This window comes from Phascolarctos cinereus, unplaced genomic scaffold (genome assembly GCF_003287225.1).
Source record: "Phascolarctos cinereus isolate Bilbo 61053 unplaced genomic scaffold, phaCin_HiC Scaffold_8;HRSCAF=390, whole genome shotgun sequence".
Classification (NCBI taxonomy): Eukaryota; Metazoa; Chordata; class Mammalia; order Diprotodontia; family Phascolarctidae; genus Phascolarctos; species Phascolarctos cinereus.
The window spans coordinates 28,827,016-28,853,174 of NW_027556291.1; the positions used below are offsets into that span (position 1 = coordinate 28,827,016).

At 41.9% G+C, this 26,159-nt stretch overlaps 1 protein-coding gene across 2 annotated transcripts in view; it reads right to left on the minus strand.

Moving 5' to 3' along the window:
* The window catches only part of PASD1 (PAS domain containing repressor 1), a 101,718-nt gene extending 75,762 nt beyond the window's left edge, over window positions 1-25,956 (minus strand). Inside the window, exons 1-2 of one of the 2 annotated variants that reach the window (XM_078147804.1) lie at window positions 25,674-25,956; window positions 660-780 (exon numbers count right to left, since the gene is read on the minus strand). In XM_078147804.1, coding sequence (XP_078003930.1) covers window positions 660-756 — 97 coding nt within the window. In that variant the 5' untranslated portion in view covers window positions 757-780; window positions 25,674-25,956. Of the gene's footprint in view, window positions 1-659; window positions 781-6,826; window positions 7,030-25,673 lie in introns of those variants that run through there. The other variant, XM_020975087.2, reaches the window with a different exon arrangement.
* Window positions 25,957-26,159: the final 203 nt, after the last annotated feature.

Below are 26,159 nucleotides of genomic sequence, written 5' to 3' on the forward strand. Positions count from 1 at the left end.
AAAGAGCTGATTTCTCAACCAACTTTCTCTAACCTGGACAGCTGATTCTTTTTGTACTTCACACGGAAAGCTCTGGAAGGAATTTCCCATGGACAATCTGCCTTCTGTTTCTTAAAATCTGCCTTTTTATTTGCAAGCTATCGTCCTCATTATGTTCAGCTTGGCTGGGAGTGCCTGAGGTGCCCGGGCCCCTTACCCTGGGAGATGCAGCGTTTACATTTAATTAACCAGGACAGACAGACAGAGATAAAGACAGACAGACAGAAAGACAGAGACAGACAGAATGAGATATAAGGGGAGACAGAGAGACAGACAGAGACAGAAAGAGAGAGACACACACACAGATAGAGACACAGATAGAGAGGGAGAGAGAGGGAGGGAGGGAAAGAGAGACCGAAACAGAGACAGAGAAAACAAGAGAGAGAAACAGAGAGACAGAAACACAGAGAGAAAGAGAGAGAGCATGACACAAGAGATAGAGAGAGAGGAGGAGTGATAGAGACATAGAGGCAGAGACACAAAAGAGACAGAGAGACAGAGGCACCAGAGGGACACAGAGGGTGACAGACAGTCAGACAGAGACACAAGAAAGACAGAGAGAGAGTGACAGCAAGAAAACCAGCGAGCCAGAGATGGCCTGCTGTCCCTGCAAAGTCTACCTGGTGGCTTGGCCTCTTTGGATGTGGACTGGCCTGCTTCCAGGACAGCGTCCAACCCAGCCTGCTCCTCACTTTCTCTTGTGTTAGTCAGTGGCATGGTTTGTACTCCTCCTTCTTGTACCTATTAAGAAAAGAAAACAGAGTTATGTAAATGGTAGTAGCAGTAGCTATATCTGGGAGAGTGATTTGCACATTGTATGTTGTTAATAAATACCTGTCAAGTCACTGAATGGACAATACACAGACAAAAACATTGCTCTTTAAAGATGCTGGCATATGATAATAGTAGTAGTAGTAGTAGTAGTAGTAGTAGTAGTAGTAGTAGTAGTAGTAGTAGTAGTAGTAGTAGTAGCAGCAGCAGCAGCAGCAGCAGCAGCAGCAGTAGTAGCACACATTTATTTAGCATCTGCCATATGCCAGCCACTGTGCTAAGCTCTTAACAAATATCTCAGTTAATCCTCAAAACAAACCTGGGAGGTAGGTGTTATTATCCCCATTTTACAGATGAGGAAACTGAGACAAACAGGGGTTAAGTGTTAAGAAAAATTCTTTCTGCATGTGCTCATTTGGCCTGGTTGTTTTACAAACAAGACCCTCCATCTCTCAGTTCTGGGCAGTCTCTCCGGCTGTCCCCCCCATGCCTGGATTGCTCTCTCTCCTCCTCTTCAACTACTGATCTCCCTGGCTTCCTTTGTTTTATTTAGTCATTTCAGTCATGTCTGACTCTTTGTGACCCTATTTGGGGTTTTCTTGGCATAGATACTGGAGTGGTTTGCCATGTCCTTCTCTGGCTCATTTTACAGATGAGGAAATTGAGGCAAACAGGGTTAAGTCACTTGCCCAGGGTCACACGGCTAGTAACCATCTGAGGCCAGATTTGAACTCAGGTTCAAAGATGAGTCTTCCTGACTCCAGGACCAGTGCTCTATCCCCTGCACCACCTGGCTTCCTTTAAGTGCCCAGCTAAAATCCCACCTCCTACACAAAGCCTTCCTCAAGCCCTCTTAATTCCAATGCCTTCCCTCTGTTAATTATTTCCTATTGATCCTGTATATGGCTTGTTTGTATATATCTGTTTGTACGTTGTCTCCCCCATAAGATTGTAAGCTCCTTGATGGCAGGGACTGTCTTTAGCTCCTTTTTGTATCCTCATTGCTTAGCACCATGCCTGGCACACAGCAGGCATTTAATAAATGTTTATTGATTGATCCATGCTTATGAATAATATTTTCCATACAAAACTGTCAGATTTATGGCATAAGTTTCTAATCACAGCATGATCAACTCAGCTGGCAGGGACCTTAGAGGTATTTTAGGCCAAATCCCTTAGTTTACAGATGAGGAAACTGAGACCCTGAGGGTTAAGTCACTACTCTAAGATCACACAGGTGGTAAGTGGCAGAGGCAATCACTTTGGTGATCAAAATATTTGTGTGTCTCTAAAATCACAAATCTATCATTTTGGGCAGGGGTCCTTAACCTTTTTGTTTGTCATGGACAAGTTTGGTGAAGCCTATGGGCCTCTGCCCAGAATAATATTTTAAATGCATAAAATAAAAATATGTAAGAACACACAAAAAAAACCCAGATTACACTGAATACAGATATCAATTTTTAAAAGCAAACAAACTCAGGTTCATGGACCCCCTAAGTCCTTGATTTAGGGATGTTAGCCCTTCTTCTGACAGTATGCTTTAGGGAATTTTGGGGTGACTAGACTTAACTAGATTATAAGTAATTCACAGGTAAGAAAGAGCCATATCTTCTATTTTGAAGCACCTTAGCTCTTGCCCATAGTAAACACTCAAAGACTGATAACTCCTTGAACCATTTTTTCTCCCATTGGAAAAAAAGGATTCCCAAAACTAAACTCACTCCAGCCGCCCTCCATGTGCTCATCTCTTCTGAGAGAAAACAATCAGAGAGAAACTACTCATAGAAAAGGCATTAAAAACATAAAAGAGGTTGTGGGTCAATACTATCAGATATTCCTAAGTGCTCAGCACTGCTAGGTGCAAACTAACATTTAATTAGAGCAGTATAATTTTAAATCGAACAATGAGAAAGCTTAAAAAGCCTTGGCTCCCACAATGTGGTTATTATTAAAATGCAGTAGAGGAATCCTCCCCACAAGCCCCCCTGTCTGATACCTCTTTGTGTTTGTAGGGCTGATCCTGGGTATCACGTTCAGGCCTGGGGATGGCCTCTGTCATTAGCAACAAGCATGGCTAAGTTCAACAAGAAGCTTCATGCCAGAAGGTTGGGGTCGGGGTAACTCTTTATAAAGCCAATTTACCTGCACTGCCTACCTCATAAGGCTGGTGTGGGTGATGTGCTTTGGAAACTCTCACACCCTGTAGATCAAAGCCCTGCTGTATCAATGGGTGGAGTGCCCACATTCACAAAAATCATACATCTTTTAACATACTGAAAAAGTATGGGAAGGCTCAAAATCACCTTTTAAAGTGACTCATTTGGGTTTTTCATTTTGTTTTTATTTTTATGCCTTTTTGTTTTGGTCTTTCAATTTTCTGGAACGTTTTCCCTTCATAAGTCAAGACCAAATATAGAGAGGAAAAAAAACGGGCTACGGGAATGGAAGATGAGATCATTTCATAATTAACAACTGGATTTCTTTATTTCAGATTTAATCACTCAGACATGGCTAACTTGGTCAATTGTGATGAGATGTATAATCAAAATGTAATTGAGATAAGGTGTATAATCAAAGAAGTCTCCACTCTTAATCCCTCTGTTTCAGTACTGCCAGGACATAAGCCTAACAAGCCAGGCCTCAGACTGAGCAGGATCGGCTCTGGACACTTGCTGAGCAAATCCCTGGGAGTTCTCCTGAGGCTCCTACAGCATCCTATCTTAGGTTGCACCAAAGGGCCAAAGCAGTCAAACAATCTATATAAGATATATCCAGTCACATCTAGTCAGACAGACAAAATTCTCAACACTTAAAGATGTCAAAGGCTCAGTGCTGAATTAAGCTAATTCAAATAACAAGCATTTATGAAGGACATACTGTGTGCCAGGCACTGTGCTAAACATCTTTATAAATATTATCTCATTTGATCCTCACAGCAACCCTGAGAGGTAGGTACTATTATTATCCCCATTTTACAGACAAGGAAACTGAGGCAAACAGCATTTCATTGACTTGCCCAGGGTCACATAGCTAGTAAGTATCTAAGCTCACATTTGAACTCAGGCCTTCCTGACTCCAGACCCAGTGTTCTATTCACCATGTCAGTAAGCCCACTAGACTGATGTTCTAGGCCTCACTGGTTGGGCAACTACCTAGAACTATTGTGCGCATGCCCTGTGGCTAGTCAGCAGGCTGATTAACTGCCAGGCCTGGGGTCAGGAATAGTGCCTTGAACATAGTAGGTGCTCATTCGTTATTTACTATTATTATACTTATAACTATTGTCTGGGATGGGGGGAAACCAGAATGATTCATGAGAGAACATCAAGGCTCCGGTTCGCCCTGGAGCTAACTTTACTGGAGTAGCTAATCTTGATGATTGTACTAGATAGATTCTCTCTCCTTCTCAACCCCAATTGAAGAGAAAAAAAAAAGAATACATTTCAATTAGCTGTTCGGGAACTATTGTAATAACAATTTTAATATTAAAACACATTAAATATATAAAAAGAAACGTATTAATGATTCACAAATTCAAATGAACATTTGGAATTGTTAACTCATTCACTTTTTCTGCAGAAAGTTGAATTTCAGTAAGGTTTTACGCGCTCCACATCTCTCTCTGCAGCACCCTACATTAAACAATGGAATAATGAGTGGACAGGTGATGGTTGGCAAAGACAATTAAAGATAACAGAAGTGGGAAGAGTTATTTGAGAGAAAACAGAAGGCCCCAAAGTGATGGGATCACTGCTCAGGATACATGGGACAAGAATAAAGTAAGACAGACAGATGAACCAACTGTTTCATTTTTCTTCCGGTTTCTCTGACAATGGTCTTTGGACCAGAAAGGACAGGAAGAAAAGGTTGCTATGAAGCTGATGGCTAAGATAGGGAGAGAGACAGCAAGAGAGCCCCATGCTTCTTGAGACGAGCTCAGAAAAGCAGGCCCAGAGGATATTCATCCCACAGTATTGAAAGGACACCTGGATATGATTACTGAACACTGTCAGTGATCTTTGAAGAAATATGGTGACAGGTGAAGCAATACAGGACTAGAGAAGGGCTTGGCTCTCATTAGTTTAAAAAAAAAAAGGTGGTGGGAGTAGGGAGAGTGATAGTTTGCAAACCACAGGCTACTCAGCATATCCTTGTTTCCTGGCAAATTATGTAAGTGGGGATCTCAAAGCACCAACTTAAATTCGAGAAACTAAGTCCCCACTTTTTTTAAGTCTACCTTTGTGAGGTGTGAGCAATACCATTCAAGTGCATTTAAGAATAACCAGGCTATCATGTCTAAAATATATAGAGAAGGGGCAGTTAGGTACACAGTGGATAGAGCACCAGCCCTGAAGTCAGGAGGACCTGAGTTCAAATCCGGCCTCAGACCAAACACTTGACACTTAACTAGCTGTGTGACCCTGAGCAAGTCACTTAACCCCAATTGCCTAAAAAAAAAAAAACCCAAAACAATAAAATATATAGAGAATTAAAACAAATTTATAAGAACACAAGCCATTCCCCAATTGATAAATGGTCAAAGGATATGAACAGACGGTTCTCAGATGAAGAAATAAAGCCATCCATAGTCATATGAAAAAATGCTCTAAATCGTTATTGATTAGAGAAATGCAAATCAAAACAACTCTGAGGTACCACATCACACCTATCAGATTGGCCAACATGACAAAACAGGAAAATGATAAATGCTGGAGAAGATGTGGGAAAATTGGAACATTAATACATAGCTGGTGGAGTTGTGAAATGATCAATTTGGAACTATGCCCAAAGGGCTACAAAAATGTGCATACCCTTTGATCCAGCAATAGCACTTCTAGGGCTATATCCCAAAGAGATCAAACAAATGGGAAAAGGACCCATATGTACAAAAATATACATAGCAGCTCTTTTTGTGGTGGCAAAGAAGTGGAAATTGAGAGGATGCCCATCCACTGGGGAATGGCTGAGCAAGTTGTGGTATATGAATGTAATGGAATACTATTGTGCTGTAAGAAATGATGAACAGGCTGACTTCAGAAAAACCTGGAAAGACTTATGTGGTCTGATGCTGAGTGAAGTGAGCAGAACCAAGAGGCCTTTGTACACAATAACAGCCACATTATGCGATAACTAATATAGTTAACTGAACCCTTCTCAGCATTACAGAGGCCTCAGGATGGAAAATGCTATCCACACCCAAAGAAAGAACTATGGAAGTCAAATCACTATCACTTATTTTTACCTTCTGTTGAGTTTTGTTTCCTCCTATTGGTTTTAATTTTTACTTACAACTTCACTAATGTGAAAATATGTTTAACAGGAATGTAAATGTAAAGCCTATACCAGACTGTGCGCACTCTTGGGGAGGGGGGGAGGAAAGGGGGAGAAAAATTTTCAACTCAAAAGCATATGGAAGTGATTGTTGATAAATCAAAATAAATTAATAAAATTTTTAAAAAAAGAATAACCAGGCTAACCCTTTATTCCTCTGTACTACTAGCTCATTGCATTAATTTCCTCTAGGATAAAGACAGGTATAGCCTGAAACAATCTCAGTAATTACCCAAATTCTCAAAATTCTCTAATTGGTTTGGCCTTCAACCTGGAACAAAATTAGGAAAATTTCTTCTCCCATAATATTGTTTCACCTAACTCTCAAATTACAAACTTATATACTTGGTCAAAAATTTAATGGCTATTCAATTTACTAGCGGTATCAACAGCATTAAAAAACAAATAAATATTCAAGCAAGTTACAGAGGCCTACAATGAGGCTTGTAGCCAGGGTCACCCCTTTCTCTGCTCCTCCAAAGTACATAGGGGTAGGGGGAAAGGCGAGGCTCCATTGCTAAAGAATGGGAATAAGACTGAAGCTCTAAATGAACTTTTCCCAATACCATACTTTGGGGAAAGCAAGGAGAATAATGGAAGTGAAATAGATATCACTCCCACGAAGTGTCCCAACTACAAAATAGGCCCAAGTTTAGTTGCAGTCCCCAAAGTCCCACCATACCTGTGGTTCTTCCTTCTGCTCTCCTGTGGCACTCATCACCTCAAATTGCCTCAGCCTCTTCCGTCTGGTGTCTCAAAACTCAGGCAGGTGTCCTTTCCACAAGGACACTGAAACCCCAAAATGAGCTGAGTTCTCCCAAACGCCTCTCTACAATCTAGCCCAAGGCTTCTGTGCAGGCCAAGGGAGGCTTTTTAAAGTCTGTGACCCTGGGGAGGTGTTTCAAAGATTTTATGACCCAGGCCTCAGCAACGAGGCTTCAACAAGTTACAAGACTGGTGGGTAAGTGGTATGCTATAGATACAATTTACCTAGATTCTAGCAAAACATCAGCTTTGCAAAAAAAAATCTTGCAATTCTTAAGGGAAAAGTAGAGTCAGACCTGGTTGCATGGTCATTAATGATTCAATGTCAGTTTGGAAATAGAGTGTCCTAGGGATTTGTGCTGCTTACTGCTTTTAATGATAACTTGGAGAAAGGTATACAATTGCATAATTATCAGATTTGCAGATGGTATCAAGCTGAGAGGTACAGCTAACACACTGGATGATAATACATTTGGATCAAAACAAGGGTCCAAAAATGTATCAACAGGCTAGGCTGTTAGGCCAAATCTAATAAGATTAAATGGAATAGTTATTAGATTTAAGTTTGGTTTTTTAAAAAAATCAACTTTGCAAGTACAAGGGTGTGTCTAATTTGTGCACACTGTCTTCCCCATTAGAATGGGAGCTCCTTGAGGCCTGGGATTATATTTTTCCCTTTCTTTCTATATCCAGTGCTTAGCACAGTGTCTGGCACGTAGTAAACACAATAAATAAATGCTTGTTTACTGACTAACCTCCTACCAGTCAGCCAGCTTCTCAGCCTCGATAACCTTAACTCCTCAGCATCACTCAGCTCCTGTATCCAGTTACTGCCAAATCTTGTCATTTCCACCTTCACCATATTTCACATATATGGCCCCTTCTGCCCCCTCACTCAGCCACCACCCAAGTTGAGGCTCTTATCACCTCTCACCTAGACTACTGCAATAGCCTTCTAACTGGGCTCTACACTTCAAGGCTCTCCCATTCCAATTTATCCTCCACTCAGCTGCCAAATTGATTTTTTCCAATCCACTCCCCAGGGGGCAGCTAGGTAGCACAGAGGATAGAGCACCTGCCTTGGAGTCAGGAGGACCTGAGTTTTGTGTCAGACCAGACACTTGACACTTACTAGCTGTGTGAACCTGGGCAAGTCACTTAACCCCAACTGCCTTGCAAAAAAAAAAAATCCCCTCCCCACTGCCCTGTTCTCTCCCTCTCCCCAACCCCCGCCCAACTCCAATGGTTGCTTATTACCTCCAGGATCAAATATAAACTCATATGATCTACATTAAAAGTTCTTTATAACCTGACCCCTTTCTACCTGTCTAGTCTGCTTAGACTTGACTTCCCTTTACTACTCTACAACACAGCAAACACAACATTCTAGCTCTCATTTCCTGGACTTTCCTGCCCCCCCCACACACACCTGGAATGTTCCTAAACACCTGGGTAACTAGGAGGATGAAATAAGGAAATTATGAAGAAGAGCAAGTTGAAGGGACAAGAGGAGTTCCATGTTCAGTTGCTGAGTTTAGTGGGGTGGTAGGAGGATATCCAGATAGAGATGTCAAAGTAGGCAGTTGGAGAAATGGGTCTTGAGCTCAGGGGAGAGATTGGAACTGGTTAAATAGATCTGGAGTCATCTGTGAAGAAGTATAACTGAATCCATGGTGGTAGATGAAACTACCAAGGAAGAGGGAGTAGAGAAAGAAGAAAAGTAGGCCCATTACAGAGCCCTCTGGAACACCCTCACTCAGGGTGAATGAATGATGGCAAATCAGTGATAGAAATGAAGGACTGAGCAGTCAAGGAAGAAGATAACTAGAAGACAGTTGGGTTGAAGAAGCCAAGGAAAGAGTGGGGGTCAGTTAGTGCTGAATGCTACAGAAAGGTCAAGAAGGATGAGGCCTCAGGAAGGACTCATCAGTGTTAGCATTGAAAAGATAGCTCATTGTTGACCTTTGAGAAAGCAGTTTCAGTAGTAGGTAGGAAACCATATTGGCAATGATTTGAAGGTGGCACCAGGAAGAAGAGACACAGAGATGGTTAGGCCTCATCACTGAAGAGGAGAAGAGCTTTCAATTACATATATTCCAAACCTTATCCATATTGCACAGCCACGTAATGAAAATGTGAGTCCAGAATAAGGTGTGGAAATGTATGGCTTAGTCTTCAGAAAATGATGGGAATCCAGACCTTCTTTTATTGATTAAAAATAGAAGTGTCTTCTCACAAAACAGGGGGGTGGAAAGGTCCAGCTACAAAATGTAAGGGCAGCTGGGTGGTGCAGTGGATAGAGTACCAGGCGTGGAGTCAGGAAGACTCCTCTTCCTGAGTTCAAATCTGACCTCAGACACTTTCTAGCTGTGTGACCCTGGGCAAGTCACTTCACCCTGTTTGCCTCAGTTTCTTCATCTGTAAAATAAGCTGGAGAAGGAAACGACAAGCCACTGCAGTATCTTTACTAAGAAAATTCCAAAAGGGATCATAAAGAGTTGGACATGCCTGAAAAATGACTCAACAACACCAAACTGTGATGGAATATTAGCTTGCCTGCTAGTATGGACCTCAACATTTCGTAGGAGGCCACAGAAATTCCATGCCCCCAAAATGTGTACCAATTTCCCAATTATGTAAAAAGCAGGGCAAAAGGGGTACTCAACTCATACAAATGAAAAGCTTTTGGAAGAGAAGGTAGATCTCAGTTTGCACTCAAGTCAGACAGGACAAGGAACTTGATTTTTTTTTTAATTTTTAGGCAATTGGAGTTAAGTGACTTGCCCAGGGTCACACAGCTAGTAAGTATTAAGTGTTTGGTCTGAGGCCGAATTTGAACTCAGGTCTTCCTGACTTCAGGGCCGGTCCTCTATCCATTGCGCCACCTAGCTGCCCCAAGGAACTAGATTTTGCCTAAAATAAAGGAGATGGTCATGGAAAAAATGAACCAAATGAAAGATGGCTTTAAAAAAATAAAGATTCAGTAATCCCAGTCATAGTTTTGTAGGGGAATGCAGCAAATGAAACATAGCAAACATGAACCAAAAAACCTTCTATGGTACTGAACTACCCTGAAATGTCTAAGAGGTTTTGTATGTCCAATAGGAGGATAAACATTTATTAGGGCAGTAAGTGCCTTAATTCTGAAACTAGTTTCCCTCAACAAATTCGTCAATAAAACGTTTCAGCTAATTCAGCACATTCTGCATAATTAAGGCAAGATTTCTTTGCTATCATGTAAAGGCTTGGGCATGGTATCTGACCTTCTAGGTCAAGCCCAAACTGGGTGGGAGGTGGAGGTGAAATATAACTATGTTGTGAGTTCAGCCTGGGAATATCGGCTACTGTAGGTAGCTTGCTACATTCTGCTCAAAAACTAGTTTTAAAAGAACACAGAGAAATAGCAAAAAGACAAACCTGTTTTAGCACAAAAGGCACAAGTTAAAGACGTTGGGAAAAAACAGCCCCCTAAGAGGAGAGGTCAGAAAAATCTGGGAGCGACCTTAAGGGGACACAGTGTTTGCTGATGTGATATTCCCAATCCTATCTTGAGGCAAATTGAAAAGACAAATGGTAAAGGTGGAAGGGTATTGTTTGTACCCTGAGGGAGGGAAGAGGTGCATAAAATTCAGTTGCCCTACATTGAAAGGTCTGCACAGCCACCCAAAGGACCCCTGTGTACCTAACAAAAGAGCCAAAATCAAAGAGGGGAACAGAAGCAACAGACTGAGGAGGGAACCGACTGTGGGTAGGGGCAGCAGGGGCAAAGTAAAGGTGTAGGTAGGGCTTCTTAAACCTGGAGGTGCAGCAGGCAGAACTTAGAAACGATGGATCACAGAGCTATAAAAAGAGGGGAGGAGGTGATGAGGGGGACTACCGTGTATAGTAGAAAGAACACTGGGTCAAAGGGCCTACCACATCTGTGACCTTGAGCAAGTCACTTTCCCTGTCAGGGCCTGGACTATAAGTTCTCTGAGAGCCCTTCCAACTCAAAATCTGTGATTCTAGTGGACTTGGAAGCTTATGAGCTGGGAGTCCTGACTTCTATTGTGTCATAGAACCCTTAGGCAGTCTAATGAGGCCTGGGGACTTCTTGTCAGAATCATGTTTTTAAATGCATGAAATAAAAATATATAGGATTACAGAGGAAACTAATCATATTTGAAATAGTTACCAAAATATTAAGAAAAAGCATTCGTAGACCCCAGATGAAGAACTCCTGGTCTAATGGAAGAAGCCAATTCTTTAAGTGACCAGTTTCATACCTCATTTATGAGGACCTGAACACCAAGGTGATATTATTAGATTGTAAAGACTGTATAGGTCCCTGGGGGAAGGGAAAGATTTCGTGAGTGCCTATGAGTTTCCATATGAGGCTCTTCCTGCATTCTCTGTTACATGTACTAAATTTGTCCAGTGTCCTATGCCTTGTCAGCTTGGTGCTTGTAAGTAAAATGTGGACGCCTGTTCTTGTTCCGTCATGTCTGACTCTTCATGACCCCAGTGGGGTTTTCTTGGCAGAGATACTGGAGTGGTTTGCCATTTCCTTCTCCAGCTCATTTTACAGATGAGGAAACTGAGGCTCACAGGGTGCGGTGACTTGCCCACAGTCACACAGCTAGGAAGTGGCTGAGGCCAGATTTGAACTCATAAGGATGAGCCTTCCTGATTCCAAAACTAGCATTCTGTCCATCGTGCCACCTAGCTGCCCTATGGACACCCAGATGAGAACTAGAAATGAATGAAATTCTGGTATTTCTCTTGGTTTGTATGAGCCAAATACAGTGATTATACAAATATATAAAACAAAAACAAATACAATACAAAGAAGTCCCTAAATCTTCACTTGGGTGGATGTGAAACCAAGGCTTTCAATTATGGGCTACAGGTTATATCTGGGGATCATACTTCCAAGCTCCTGCCTGCCCTAGTGTTTGCAAGAGTGTGTATGTAAGGGATCACTAGTACCCCTCTAATGAAGGCATCCTATCCTAGACCTCTAAAATATCAATGCAGCCTACACTTTAGAACAACAACAACAATATTTCTTTAAAACAGGCCAGGCAGATTCCCAGGACATAACTGAATTTGCTACGAGCTCTTCTCTACCATGGGGGCAGCTAGGTGGTGCAGTAGATAGAGTACCAGGCCTGGAATCAGGAAGACTCATCTTCTTGAATATAAATCTGGCCTCAGACACTTGCTGTGTGACCTTGAGCAAGTCACTTCACCCTCTTTGCCTCTGTTTCCCCATCTGTAAAATAAGCTGGAGAAGGAAATGGCAAACCACTCCAGTATATTTGCCAAGAAAACCCCAAATGGGGTCACGAAGAGCCAGACAGAACTGAAACAAAAACAACAACTTCTCTACCATGACAGGCCATATACAAACCATGGGGATTCTCAATGTTAAATCACCTTTATGTTTCATTTTGCCCCAACCTAGATACCTCAGGTTAACTTCTACAGTTAATTCACATTTAAGGCATTCCATTCCATGCCTACTAGCAAACCAATTAAGTTAAGAAACATAAGCCATTTATGCAGGACAGAAATTAATTGTAAAACAATAGAAAATCACCACAGCTCACATTCTGGTGAGTATAGACTCATTCTGTTTCCCCAGGAGTAACTGAAGTCTTGAACCTATACGAAAACTCACAACTCCAATATGGGAAGGCTTGGCTCTGTTTGGGAAAGGAGGGCTGTGTCAAGGGTCTATAAACATAAGTGATGGCTATGTTTGAATCCCTGCTCTGATCTCCAGCCAGTCTCTGCAGCTTACCACAGCCACGTAGCTAGGATGTCTCATCCAGGGGAAGTATATATTTGGAAATGAAAGTAATAGAAAAACAAAATGTGCCAAGAAAACACTTTTTAATAAATATATTTTAAAATTGTGACACTACCAGCATTGATGGCTGCTGGTTTTTTTCTCTCTTCTTTGATGTCATTTCTATCTCTTCAGCTAGCATATCAGATATGGAAGTGTTAGGAGTCCAAATGGAATGGCTATACAGTCAGTGATTTTTAGAAGAGTTTGTTACAAAAAATGCTGATGGCTTATTGCATTTTTTTATCTGTTGCTTCTGCTCCTAGGTTCATCGTAAATGCTCTTGGGGCAATCTGACTTAGTTGGATTTCAGATCAACTTTTCTGCACATTCTTTTTCTCGTCCATCACTCTTTCCTCACTCATTCTCCTCTGTGACATTTGGCAAATAAATTTTATTTTCTAAATTTTTTTTTTCTCCTACACTGCCACATGTCTCCATTAAAGTAGCTTCTAAGCTCTTGTAATTTCATCGTGATGATTACTTTACAATGATTGAACTTCTGTAGGAAACAGTACATGTTGATTTCTTTTCCTTTACTTATTTCCCATTTTTGAGCATCAGTTGTTTCTTTGGATATGTGAGGGTGAAGACCGTAATTGCATACAGTGTCTTCTTATCTTTATCTTTTCACCCAATTTGGTGTTCATATTGACCTCTACTCTAATGAGCTGATAGTCTGACTACACCCGGACATTTGATTTGGAAATAATTTCCATATTGGTAACGAGTTGTTTGCTTGTCTACTAAGATAAAATCAATTTAATTGTCCATGATGTTTGGTGTTTGTCATGTCCAATATCTTCTGACCATATTCTTAAAGAAAGTATTCATGATATATAGTTATGAGGCTTCTGAGTAGTTTATAAACCTCCGGTCTTTTTCATTCCTTAATCCTAAGCCATTATTTTCCAACACATTTGTCATGGCTTTCCACTATGTTTACCTTCACATTGAAGGTGCTGAACAGCAATGGATATGTCGACTTGGTTTGGAGGACCTTAGCAAATTCATGATGGCATCTTTCTACATCATCATCCTCTGAAATTGATATTGGTACCTAAGTTGCAACCTGCAAATCTACATCTGAAGAGACTTAAGTTGTCTGGTCCACATTCAGGACAAGGCACCAAAGTGGTTCTGCACCTGAATTTGTAGGTATAGTCAATAGGAAGAATGTGATGACATTTTTAGCAGATTTAATCCTATCTGAGTGGCCAGTGTCCTAGCATTCCAGAATGCGATTGTACTATTTGGTCCAAAATATGTCCCATTTGTTAGTTAAGTATATTAGCTATTTGGAGACAGGAGGAAAGCTTTTGGAAATAATAGTAACAACTGGAAAGTGGTTGACTGTTAATATTCTATTTTGTATTTACTTACATGTGCACATATTGTGTCCCCCAACAGAATGCAAGCTCCTTGGTAGCAGGGCCTATTTCATTTTTGTCTTTGTATTTCTAGTGCAGAGTACAGTGCCTGGTACACAGTGGGCCTTTGATAAATGCTTATTGATTGACTGAACAAATTTTCAAAATTTCAAAGCATTTTGAAAAATTCATGATATATGAAATTAAGCAATCTTCACTTTAAAAACCAGATCATGCCTGATGAAAAGCAGGCTACAGAGAAGTGATATACCCTTGATCACATCATGACAGTGCTTCAAATCTTGCTCTGATGCCTCTTCATGATGACCTGGAGGTAACTCTGGATTGTCCAAGGTTATGCCAATGGACCTCAAGCATCAGCAGGTCCTACCAGGTTGGAAACATTTGGATTCTCTCTCTGTCATCTGAAGGCCAGCCTGGCTGAATGTGGAATGGATCATGGCAAGAAGGGCGATCAGTCAGGTGACTAGCTTTATTTAGCCACAGAAACTCCTGAACTTGGATAACAAAAGCACTGGGAGGGAAGCCATACTTGTCAATGGAGGAAACACTCACATGGATAAAACCATGCATCTTTTGAACTATGAAATACCAAAATCATATTGTATTTTCAACACTCCATACTGAGGTAAATGGATTTCGAGCGCAAAGACTTGGGTTTGAAACCTGGGGCTGCCACTTGCTCTCTAGATAAGCTCAGGAATACTACTTGCCCTCTTTGGGCTTTCATTTCCTCAACCATAAAGTAAGAGAATTGGACCAAACTATAATTACGTGGCACATTAGCAGGTCTGGGGAAAAAATTGCTGTAGGTTGTCATAAGGGACCAAGTTTTTTTAAAAATAGTTTTCCTTTTTAATGCAATTTTTCATAAATAAAGGAAATTGGTCTTTGCAGTCTAAATATGATTGCTGCATATTTTAGAAAGTTTGTGGGGAGAGTAATCCATTAATGTTGTGCTTCATCAATTTGAATAAAGTGATTTCTTATCTTCCTTTACTCATATAAAGTTTATTAAAGGCTTTTAATCAGTGAGAGACTGAAAAATTTATAATACCCGCATAGACAGTAATGATGTTAAATGTGTATGGCTTAAATATATCAACCAACTCATATAATTTCCAATTTATTTTTAATCAAAACTTTATTCAAGAAACCATGGTTCTTCTAAGATTATACTTCATTTTTCATCCATTTTAGTGTCCTAGGGAAATTTTCATTCCTGTATCAGAAATGCAACTTAGCCTAGACTATGACCATCTAATGTCCATGACATGCTCTCTATATGATGAGTTGGTAACTTGCCTTTGATCGACCCATGTTTCAGCTGGAAACCAGAAAATGCTGACATCATTGTGATGTCAGCACTTCCTTGTCCCCCTTCCTTGGTTATCATCAGGTAAGCAGATTTTTTTCATTTCCTAGACTTTCATTCATTCAACAAACATGTACTGAACACCTACTGTATGTATAGCCCTAGGCAAGGACCTGGGAGGGATAAGGAGAAACTAGATGGTGCAGAGGTTAGATATCTGGGCCTCGCATCAGGAAGACTTTAGTTCAAAGCTGGCCTCAGATACTAGCTGTGTGATCCTGGGCAAGTCACTTAACCTTTATCTGCCTCAGTTTCCTCATCTACAAAATGGGGATAACAACAGCATCTACCTCCCAGGGTTGTTGTATCGAATGAGATACCATTTGTGCCTGGCCCATAATAGGCACTATATAAATGTTGGCTATTATTATTATACAGAATCACAAAATATCAGTATTGGAAGGGACCTCAGAAACAATTTAGTACAACCGCTGTCTGAAGAAGAGCTTCCTCCTACAACATCCATCACCCCTGACAACTCGTCATCCAGCATTTGCTTGAAGGTTTCTTCTAGTAAAGGGTAGCCCATCACCTCACAAGGCAGTCTATTCCACTGTTGACTAGTTCTAATGATTAAGATATTTTTTCTTGCCATCAAACCAAATAAAATTTGCCTCTCTTCGGCATCTACCCTTTGCTACTCTTTGGAAGAAGAACAAATTGGATTCTTCTTTTACATGAAAACCCTTAAAATACTTGAAGACAGTGGTCACCTCTCTCCTGAGTCTTCTCTTCCCCAGATAAGCATCTCCACTTACTTCAATTGGTTCTCATGGGGCATGATCTCAAAGCCCTTTATAATCCGGGTTTCACACACACACACACACACACACACACACACACACACACACACACACACCCTGAATGTTCTCTAGCTTATCAATCTCCTGCCTAAAATATGGCGTCCAGAATGAAAGAAACACTATACTGTCAGCCTACGGAAGAGTATTATGGGCCCAACACCTCTTTCGCTCTGAACTTTTCATCTCTCTTACCATAGTCTTAAGGCTGCACGGGTTTGGCGACTGTCACATTACACTGTTGATCTATGTTGACTTTGCAGGCTGCTGAAATCCTCAGCTTTTTTCAAATGAACTACTATATACAAAGACTTTGAAGACATGGTCCTTCTGCCCTAACCGGGCTTGCCCTGCAATTGGGGAAGCAGGATCAATACATATGACATAACTTACAAGGCTCCCCCTGACCCAGGTGGCCATTGGCCCCCCTCAACATGAATCTTTAATCCAATTTCTGAGACTCGTTTCCAGCTGGGGCAGTGAAGATGCCATGTTGCCCACCAAAGCTGGCAACCAACATACTACTATTTGTGAGAGCTGACCTCAATTTCTGTTGCCCCATAAGGAACATTAGAGAGGTCCTAAAACAAGCTAAGCAAATATTCTCAAAGAGGAGCTCCAATCTACTGACAACTTTTTAGTATTGGGTTTCCATGGGGATTTGTTTGGAGGGAATTTTGTATATCAGGTGTTCACCTAGTCTGGTCCTATGGGGGGAGCAGTAGGTGGTAAAATACTGAAAAATGAGAAAGGCAGTGGGAAATGCCAGAAGAGAAATGCGCATTTTTATCAGCTGATGATACTTTTGAAAGTCCTGAGACTTCTTGAATTAATCAGTCAAATTCCTCTATGTAGTTTTATTTCCATGGGCTCCCAGCAGCTCTCACAAATGCCTGAATTATTCATTCAGCTGTAATAAGAATAATTTGGGACAGCTAGGTGGAGCAGTGGATAGATAGTGCCAGGCCTGAGGTCAGGAAGACTCATCTTCCTGAGTTCAAGTCTGCCTCAGACACTTCCTAGCTGTGTGACCCTGGGCAAGTCACTTTATCCTATTTGCCTCAGTTTCTCATCCATAAAATGAGCTGGAGAAGGAAATGGCAAACCACTCCAGTATCTCCGCCAAGAAAACTCCCGATGGGGTCACAAAGAGTTGGCCATGACTGAAAAATGACTGAACAAGAATAATTCATGTTTACATCATGCCTTATAGTTGGTTCACAAAGATCTTTACTCCCCTAGAAAATAAGTAATATAGTATGATCCCATTTTACAGATGTGGAAACTAAGGTTTTGAGAAGCTCCAAGACAGAGCTACTAAGTTGATCACCTAGGACTTGAAATAAGGTTTTCTGACTGCTAGTCAGTCCATTATGCCGATTCTCATCATGTGGCTGTCATTCCAGGCAACCACAGAAATAGCATGAGAACAACCCTATGGCCAGGATTTTCTGTTTCTGTGCCTTTGTTTCATCATCCCCTCTGGACCTCATTGATTTTTTTCCCTACTACCTTGTTACACCACACAATTTCTCCCTCTGCCGTAAAACTCGCTGATATTACTTATGGCAGCTCTCTAAATCATTTTGGAATATACTTGCTAGGAAAGAATATGAAAAAAAATGAAAGTCTCTTGAATACATTTTTAACCTTTTGATCAAATACAGACTTTAGTTACATCAGCTAAGGAGCCCTCACCTTTCACTATGTCTCAGTGCATACCCTGCGTTAGGGCCTGGACATCCTTCAGTATGGGGATATGTGACTCAATTCAATTTAACAAACATTTAGTATCTATTGTGTTAGGACCTGGGGATGCAAATGTAGAAGACACAGTCCCTAGCCTCAAGTGGCTCTAATACCAGAAGCAGGGGACTCAGAGAGATACACAAATAACTCTAATCCAAATTATTCTATATGCACATAGACATCCAGGCAGAGTGCATGAAGGGAAGTAGAAAACAAATAGGCTGGAAAGTCAGGCTAGAGACAAATTACAGAGAGCTCGGACCACCAAGCTTTAAGATGCCCATATATCAGCCTGTAGGCAATGGGGAGGTATGTGGTCAAAGCTATACATTAGGAATATTATTCTGGCAATGGTGGGAAAGATGGGCCAGATAAGGAAGACATGGGGGGGGGTCAATAGGGGTCTGTGTTAAAACAGAACAATACAAACAACTAACTAACTCAATCAGTCACTTTGTGGGTAAAACATTCTTATCTAAGACTTTTCAGTCCTGGAACACATTGAGCACTATGTTATCTGCGTTTTACTGAGTTTGTTGTTCAGAATCTCAGAGACAAATCTGCCAGGATTTTTGGATGGTAAATGTATTTAGTTTTGTTCAGGGAAATAGTCCATCGTGTTCCCTAGAATAGAAATTACTCAAAGGGAGGAAATTAAATATTCACTCTTTGACTACAATTTATTTAGTAAGTTACTGCTTCGGTACACAGTAAAACCTCACTATACATGGCTGCCGTGGGTGCGTTATCATCTCCTTGTAAGCAAATGAGGGTTGTCTAAAGTGATTAAAGAGCCTTGAAATGTTTGTTATCAGAAATAGATTTGCTACAAGGCCCAACTCATGAACTGCCTCCTCCACACAGCCTTCCTTCCTGCGCCCAGCCAGACCAACCGAATGGGATCTCTCCCTCACCCAGTTTCTTCTAAGGCCCCTGTCTGCACTGATGCCATTCTGCCTTGCCCTGACTATAGTGCCTTGTATTATAAGTATGTGTATAATGTGTTATGCCATCCCACTATTAGGCTGCAGCCTCCACCAAAGGCAAGATTTGCATTTTGGATTGTCTTTGTAGCCCTAGCACATTGCCTTGTACATAGTAGGTGCTTAATAACTGCTTATAATTTTGCTTATTCAGTTAATCAGCACAGCAAACAATGTTTTCATAAAGAGTGCAAGGGTATTAACACCTCAGACATGTCCCCTTTCTCCACAAAGTTCAGGGTGACATTTCTAAAATTGTGATGACTTAACTCCTCATTTGCCTATTAGAAGAAAGGAAATGAAAAAAGCAGAGGCCTCCAACCAAAGGCCTGATGGCTCCTGGGAGTCCCAGGTACTATGGCATAAGCGCTGCCAGACAAGCCTGCCTCATTCTACTTGCAAAGAGGGTTGCATTTGGAGCCTGCCAACCCCTCTCAGTGTTTAAGGTTGTTTCAGGGGGGTCATAGGAAGGGTAATGGCATTTAGAAGCTTTTTATGAGATAAATGGACATACGGTTTCTTGCATCTAATAGGTAAAGTGTTATATCATACCATCTATAACTTTATTATACTCCCCTCCCAGTGACAAGGGGGAAAAAAGCTGCAGAGTAAATTTGGATTCCCACTAAGTTGTACAGTGAGAAGCTGAGTGCTTAGGGTGGTGAGCACCTGTACCCACCGGGAGTCGGGAGATCCGGCTTGGAGTCCTGGTTCTAACACTAGCTGTGTGGCCCTAAGCTAGTCCTTTCCCCTTCTGCAGCTCCATATCCCCCTCTCTAAATTGAGGAGGATAATGTTTACACCACCTACCGCCCAGGTTGTTTGGGGAAAGTGCTTTAGAAACCTTCAAAAGCTAGAGAAATGGGAGCTATTACTCTAAGTGCACAGGTATACCTTTCAGAAGAAATGGATTTGGCCTAAAAGCAAGGAGCATCATAGAGACTTTTTGGGTGCATATATTGCCATGACAGCAGAGCTTAAGGTGAAATAATCTTCTGGGTGAGTTTGGGGTGGGGTAGGGGAACAGTCATTTTATTTTACTTCAGGACAGGTGAAAAACCTTCTGGAAAATATATGTGTATGTATATATACACATAGAAGTATATGCATATGTGTATATACATACATGTGTACATACATATATGTATGTGGGAAGAGAGAGAGAAAATTAGGGGATGCAGTGGATAGAGCACCACGCCTGCAGTCAGAAAGACCTGAGTTCAAATCTGGCCTGAGACTAGCTGTATGATCCTGGGCAAGTCACTTCACCCTGTTTGCCTCAGTTTCCTCATCTGTCAAATGAGCAGCAAACCACCCCAGCATGTTTGCCAAGAAAACCCCAAATGGGGTCAGGAAGAGTTGGATGTGACTGAAATGCCTAAACAATAACAAAACATATGTACATACATATGGATGTATATGCATATATCCACCTGTATACATATATAAAAACAAATATAGACATACGTTAATACACACATACGGTTTTTTAATGCCAGAGTTTTGAGTTCCTCAGGAGGCCTTTATAAACCGTCCCTTGGTAGTCATGTCAGAGAACAACCACTACTCTAGACATGCCATGGGTCTGACTGAGTGTGGCCATCCTCCCAAGAGAACCAGGGATTCTGGATGTGGTTCTCGTGTCCCTGACAAGATGCTCATGTTCTTATAACGACGGTAACTCTAGCATCAAAGGGGGTCCAGCACTTACTCTTTCTTGGGCCCAAAGCCACAGGAAGCTTTCTCTGAGATAAATCATGTCTCCTACCCCCTTGCATTTTATAAGTGAGACCTATTTCATGGATCCCATTGTTAGAAGGCAAAATGGGTGCTGTCTTTGCCTTTTCACTCCCAGCTTGCTGTTCTCTCCTTCCCTCTTTCATCATTAACTCTCCAAAATGCCCAACTACTGGGTTTTGTTCACAGAAGGAACTCTAAAAAATAAAGATGAGTCAAAGAGAAAAGGGGAAAAGCCAGTGAAACAAATGCATTGGTGGCCTCCTGGTGGTTTCTCCTAAGGAAATGCTCGTACACATGCAGATGTGCCCCCTTCTATGTAGAAGGTAGAGAGGAACAAGGCCCTGGAGCAGGAGGATCGATGTGGAGGGCAACCCCCCTATGCCTTAGTAGATGATCTTTGGGAGTTCCTCTGACTGAAAAAGTCATTACCTTAAGCCCCCTTAGTGAGGAGCCTTTCTGTACTAAGCCAAGCTAGTCATTAGATAGAGAATCCATCACTGGGCTCAGACTTCCCAGCCCTGTGGAACCTGTCAGAGCTTGGCCTCCAGCGGCCCGGCTTGTTGAGAGCCCAGTATCACCTCTGTACCTCAATCAGGCCTAAAAATTGTGGGGGCTTATTTTTTTTCCAGTGGAAGCTTGCCAAACACTTCCATTTCATAATCCTTTCCCAAAATTCTAGAGGAAATGACCTGATCTCACTTACACAGTGCTTAGATGGAGGTGGAGTTGGCTAAACAATCATTTGTTTTTTACCTCCACGTATGACAGACCCAGGTGAGATTGGTTGAACCCGAGAGACCTAAAGTACAGTGGAAGGAGAGCTTCCTTTGGAGGTAGAAGATTTAGGTTTGAATCCTGGCTCTTCAACTGTGTGATCTTGGGCAAGTCACTTGACCTTTTTGAGCCTCTGCTTCCCTGTCTGTCAAATAAGGTGGCCAAACTAAATTTTCTCACCTGGCTCTGATGAGCTGTGATTTAAAGAAGGAGCATCTGATACTAAGAGTAGTTGAAGCTGGACTGGGTGACTGCAGAATCTTCTTTTTGGTAGATGCTTAATAAAAGAGAAACTTATATTTTGTGGTCAGTTGATTTTATTTTCAAGATAAGAATAAGGAGATTGACTATATGACTTAAAAATCCCTTCCAACCCTTGAACTGAAGTCAGAAGACCCTATCTCTAAGATCTCTATAATGTAACATACTATTCTTAATAGATCATTCCAACCGATAACAAGCTGGAAGAAGGAAGATCAGCTCCTCATTTCTTCTAGAAAGATCTATTTGAAAATAACCTTAAAGACCACATGGACTGGGGAGTCAGAGAGCCTTGTTCCAATCTCCATTTCTCAAGTTTGTGTGATATAGGGCAAGTCAGTAATTTCCCCATGGCTCAGTATTCTCATCCTCAGAGCATGAGTGATAGCTCCCACTGGTCATTTGTCAACATGCAGAGACCCCAAGACCAAATCCATGTAAATATCAGGAGGAAAAAACAACCCTACATAGAAGTTTGTAAGAAAGTTACATCATTGTGAGTGACCAAAATAAAAACCATAATCATATATGGCCTTTCACTTGGGTTTGACATACTTGAATGTTACTTTAAAGGGAAAAAAATCTTTCCTAGCATGATTAATATTTGATTTTTGCTTTAAACCTCAGCGGGGTTTAGACTTGGTCCATAAATAATGCTTTCTAAATTGTCCCCTTGAGAATTTGGCTGTTGAGAATTTACAAAAATTAAGGGTCATTCTCTTGCCAAGCCACTCACCTAATGCACACATTTTATAATAATGACTGAGAAATGCCAGATTTAAACGGACCAACTGATTTATGGCCTATCCTTAAGTTTTCATTAATGCAAGATTTTCAAAATCTTACCCTTTGGCATGAAATTTTCCATTCACCTATTTACCACATATACAATTTGGGAGGGAACAGTTTCAAAAAATGCTGACTTTCTTCATTATCAATTTATTAAATGGAATTACAGAAATATGGACTGAATAGAAAACTGATTCCCAAAAAGACTTCAAATATTTTAGGGGATGTGAAAATGACATCTAACTCTTTCCTTAAAACTAACGTTCAACCAACTTTAGTCCAGGGATTCTTACCCTTCCTTGTGGCATGGACCCTGTTGGCAGTTTGGTGAAGCCTATGTATGTAGCTCTCCATTTAATGTTTTTAAATGCACAAAATAAAATACATAAGATTGCAAAAGAAACCACTTCTATTGAAACACTTTTATCAAAATGATTTTAAAAAAAAGTTCCAGGTCCCCTTGAAAACTACGCATAGACCCCTATGGACCCTTGGTGAAGGCCCCATGCCTTAGACATAATAATTCTTTTTACAATGAAATGAATGGTAGTTCCTTGTTAAGAATAGGCCCTTTTGGCCTATAACTCCAATGACTCCAAAGAGGAATATTTAGAAAAGAGAATTTTTTAAAAAGGCACATGTGTTGTTTTCATTAGGATCCTCCCTCAATGACCTTTTTTATTTTTTTTTAAAGAAATGGCCCTTCAAGATTTTGTAGGAGTGTCTCCTCATTTCCCCTGTTCCAAGTGTGCTACCTTTTCCACTTCTGTCTGCCTAAAGGTACTCTATCCTTTGAGCTCGTCCTCTCAAAGCCTGCCACTCAATAGAGTAGGATGCAGTTAGGAATCTCTGGGGAATCCCTGGACAATGTTAAAGGGAAGAAGGAACTCCGCTGACAAATCTCCCACTCTGTTTGGAGTGGCTGTCTCTGTTCTCTCTAAAGCCTAGAAAGCAATTGTGCCAAGAAGGACAGTTTCTCAACACACTGGAGTTACAGAAGTTTTCACTGGCTTCAGATGCAGTTGGCATGGAACCACTTAAGCAAAGCTGTCCTGCAGCTTTGGGGCATGGGATTGGCTACTGTTATTCTTGCCTCCAAAGGATTTGGAGAATGCTACTCTTAGCATCTTGAAGAAGAGCTAGTGAGAGAGGGACAGGGAGAGGGTGGAAGGGAGAGAGACAGAGAGAGAGACAGAGAGACAAACAGAGAGACACAGAGACAGAGAGAGAGAGAGAGAGAGAGAGAGAGAGAGAGAGAGAGAGAGAGAGAGAGAGAGACAGAGACAGAGACAGAGAAACAGAGAGACAGAGAGACTGAGACAGACCCAGACCTGGGCCAGTCATCTTCCCCAGCACACATACAATGCTTAGTTCTAAGTCAACAGACCTTTTCTAAAATATCATTTTAAAGAAACTCAGTCTAGGCGATGAGCCTCTACTTGGATTTTGGCTTATTTACCATGTACTTAGTTTCTTGTTTTTATGGTTCTCCACCATGTCCTGCTCTGATGCCTCACCCTAGTTAGGAAGGTGACCTTGAGTTCTTCCATAGAGCTAGAAAAGCCTTAAGCATCAGCCCAATGATAGCTCAAGTTCAAATAAGCTCATCATGAGGTTGGCCATAGACTGATGAATGTTCTCTCAACAGAAACTGGCCAAAGGTCATAAACTAAAAATTGTAAAGGTAAAGTTGTAACCAAAGATAGGTGAAAGGATCTCTGTCTGACCCAAGGCACTAATGTGAGGGCAGTCTAATGGGTGGGAATTGCTTCCTTCCCACACTTCTCTGGGCACCCCCTTCCTGTGCTTGCCTTCTCCTTCAATCTCCTTCGAATGGTCCTCTGAATCCAGCCCAACCCACCTCGTAAAGGAACCTGCCCCAAGCACAGTTTTATCTGGTTGTGCCCCTGTAGTAAGAGGCTGTGGGTCACATCAATGAAATTGCTTGACTTTTAAGTCATATTTCATTTGACATGTGTTCACTCTGCACTGACTTCTGTCTCCAAATCCTTTTGGGGAGTAGGGAAGGGCTAACACCAATGGCCACTGTCATTGACACCCACAGTACATTAGAGTGGAAAGAGCACAGGGTTTGCAGCCAGAAGATGTGGACTTGAGTCCCAGCCCAGCCACATACTGGCCATTTGACCTTGAATGATGGAATCTTTCTGAACCTCAGGTTTCTCATGTATAAAATGGAAATAATGACCACACTACTCAGTGGATAGGGCTGTTGTGAAGAAAGTACTTTGTAAACTATGTAAACGGAGGTTTTAGTTAAAAGATGTTCTCGCCCCTCAACTCCATGTTCAAACCCTTCAGTGGTCACCTGCTGTCCAGTTAGGCAGCTTTTGGTGGCAGGGTAGACAGAGGGCTGGTCCTGGAGTCAGGAGGGCCTGAGCTCAAATCCAGCCTCAGATACTTATGAGCTGTGTGGTCCTGGGTAAGACACTCAATCTCTCTGTGCCTCAATTTCTTCAACTGTAAAATAGGGATAATAATGGCACCTGCCTCCCAGGGTCCTTGTGAGGATCAAATGAGATAGTATTTGTAAAAAGTCCTTAACACAGTGCCTATGTGGCACACTCACAGTGACTGACACCCAGTAAACTCTTAATAAATGCTTGTGGACTAAATGACTGCTTCAGTAAGGATCAGCTTGACAGGACACCCTCAAATACATTTTTTACCAACAGGTATATTCTGTTTTTACTCCACAGCCCCACATCCGTGTACACACACACACACACACACACACACACACACACACACACACACACACACAGAGTGAATGACACAATCACACACTACCTTCTAGGGGTTTCTATTTTTCTCCCTAACAGAATTTGAGGCTCACTAAAGGCAAAGGGTGTGTTTTTGAATTTTCTATCCTTCGAGGCACCTAAAACAAGCTAGGTCCACAGAAGACCCTCACTAAATACTTGCTGAAAGACCCTAATTATAATCTGGACAAAGTGGCCTTTTCATCAGCCAATGTCCAAGTGGCCTTGAATGCTGCCACCAGATGGAACTGAGTCAGTCCCTACAAACTGCCATCCCTCCACCTACCTCTGAGCCGTTGCTTCTAGTCTCCTCTGCGGGCTGTCTGTTGGCTGCACTTGGTCTCCTCGCAGAGGGTGAGGAAGGGGAAAGGCCACTCAGATGCCCCCAGCACACTGGGAACCCTGCCCAAGTCAGAGAGGGGCCCAGAGAGAAGAGAAAAGGAATCACAGCTCCCAGCACTTGGAATGATAACAAGGAATGGGAAAAGTTCGAGTGGCCGCGCAACAGGTCACACACATTCCCGGCTGAATCCCTCCCTCTGCCAGGTAGACTTTAATGAGGGCCCTGGCTCCGCATCCCGCCCAGCGCTTGACGCACAGTAGGCGCTTCAATGTAGCCAGGGCAGCCAGCCTGCGGGGGGCGCGGCCTCCCTCCCCAGCGGGGAGGGCCGGAGCAGAGGCCAGGGCGCCCCCACCCGGACGCTCCTGGGGGAGGGGGCGCGGGCGGGGAGTACTTAAAGGGGGAGGGGGAGGGCGGAGGAGGAGACGGCTC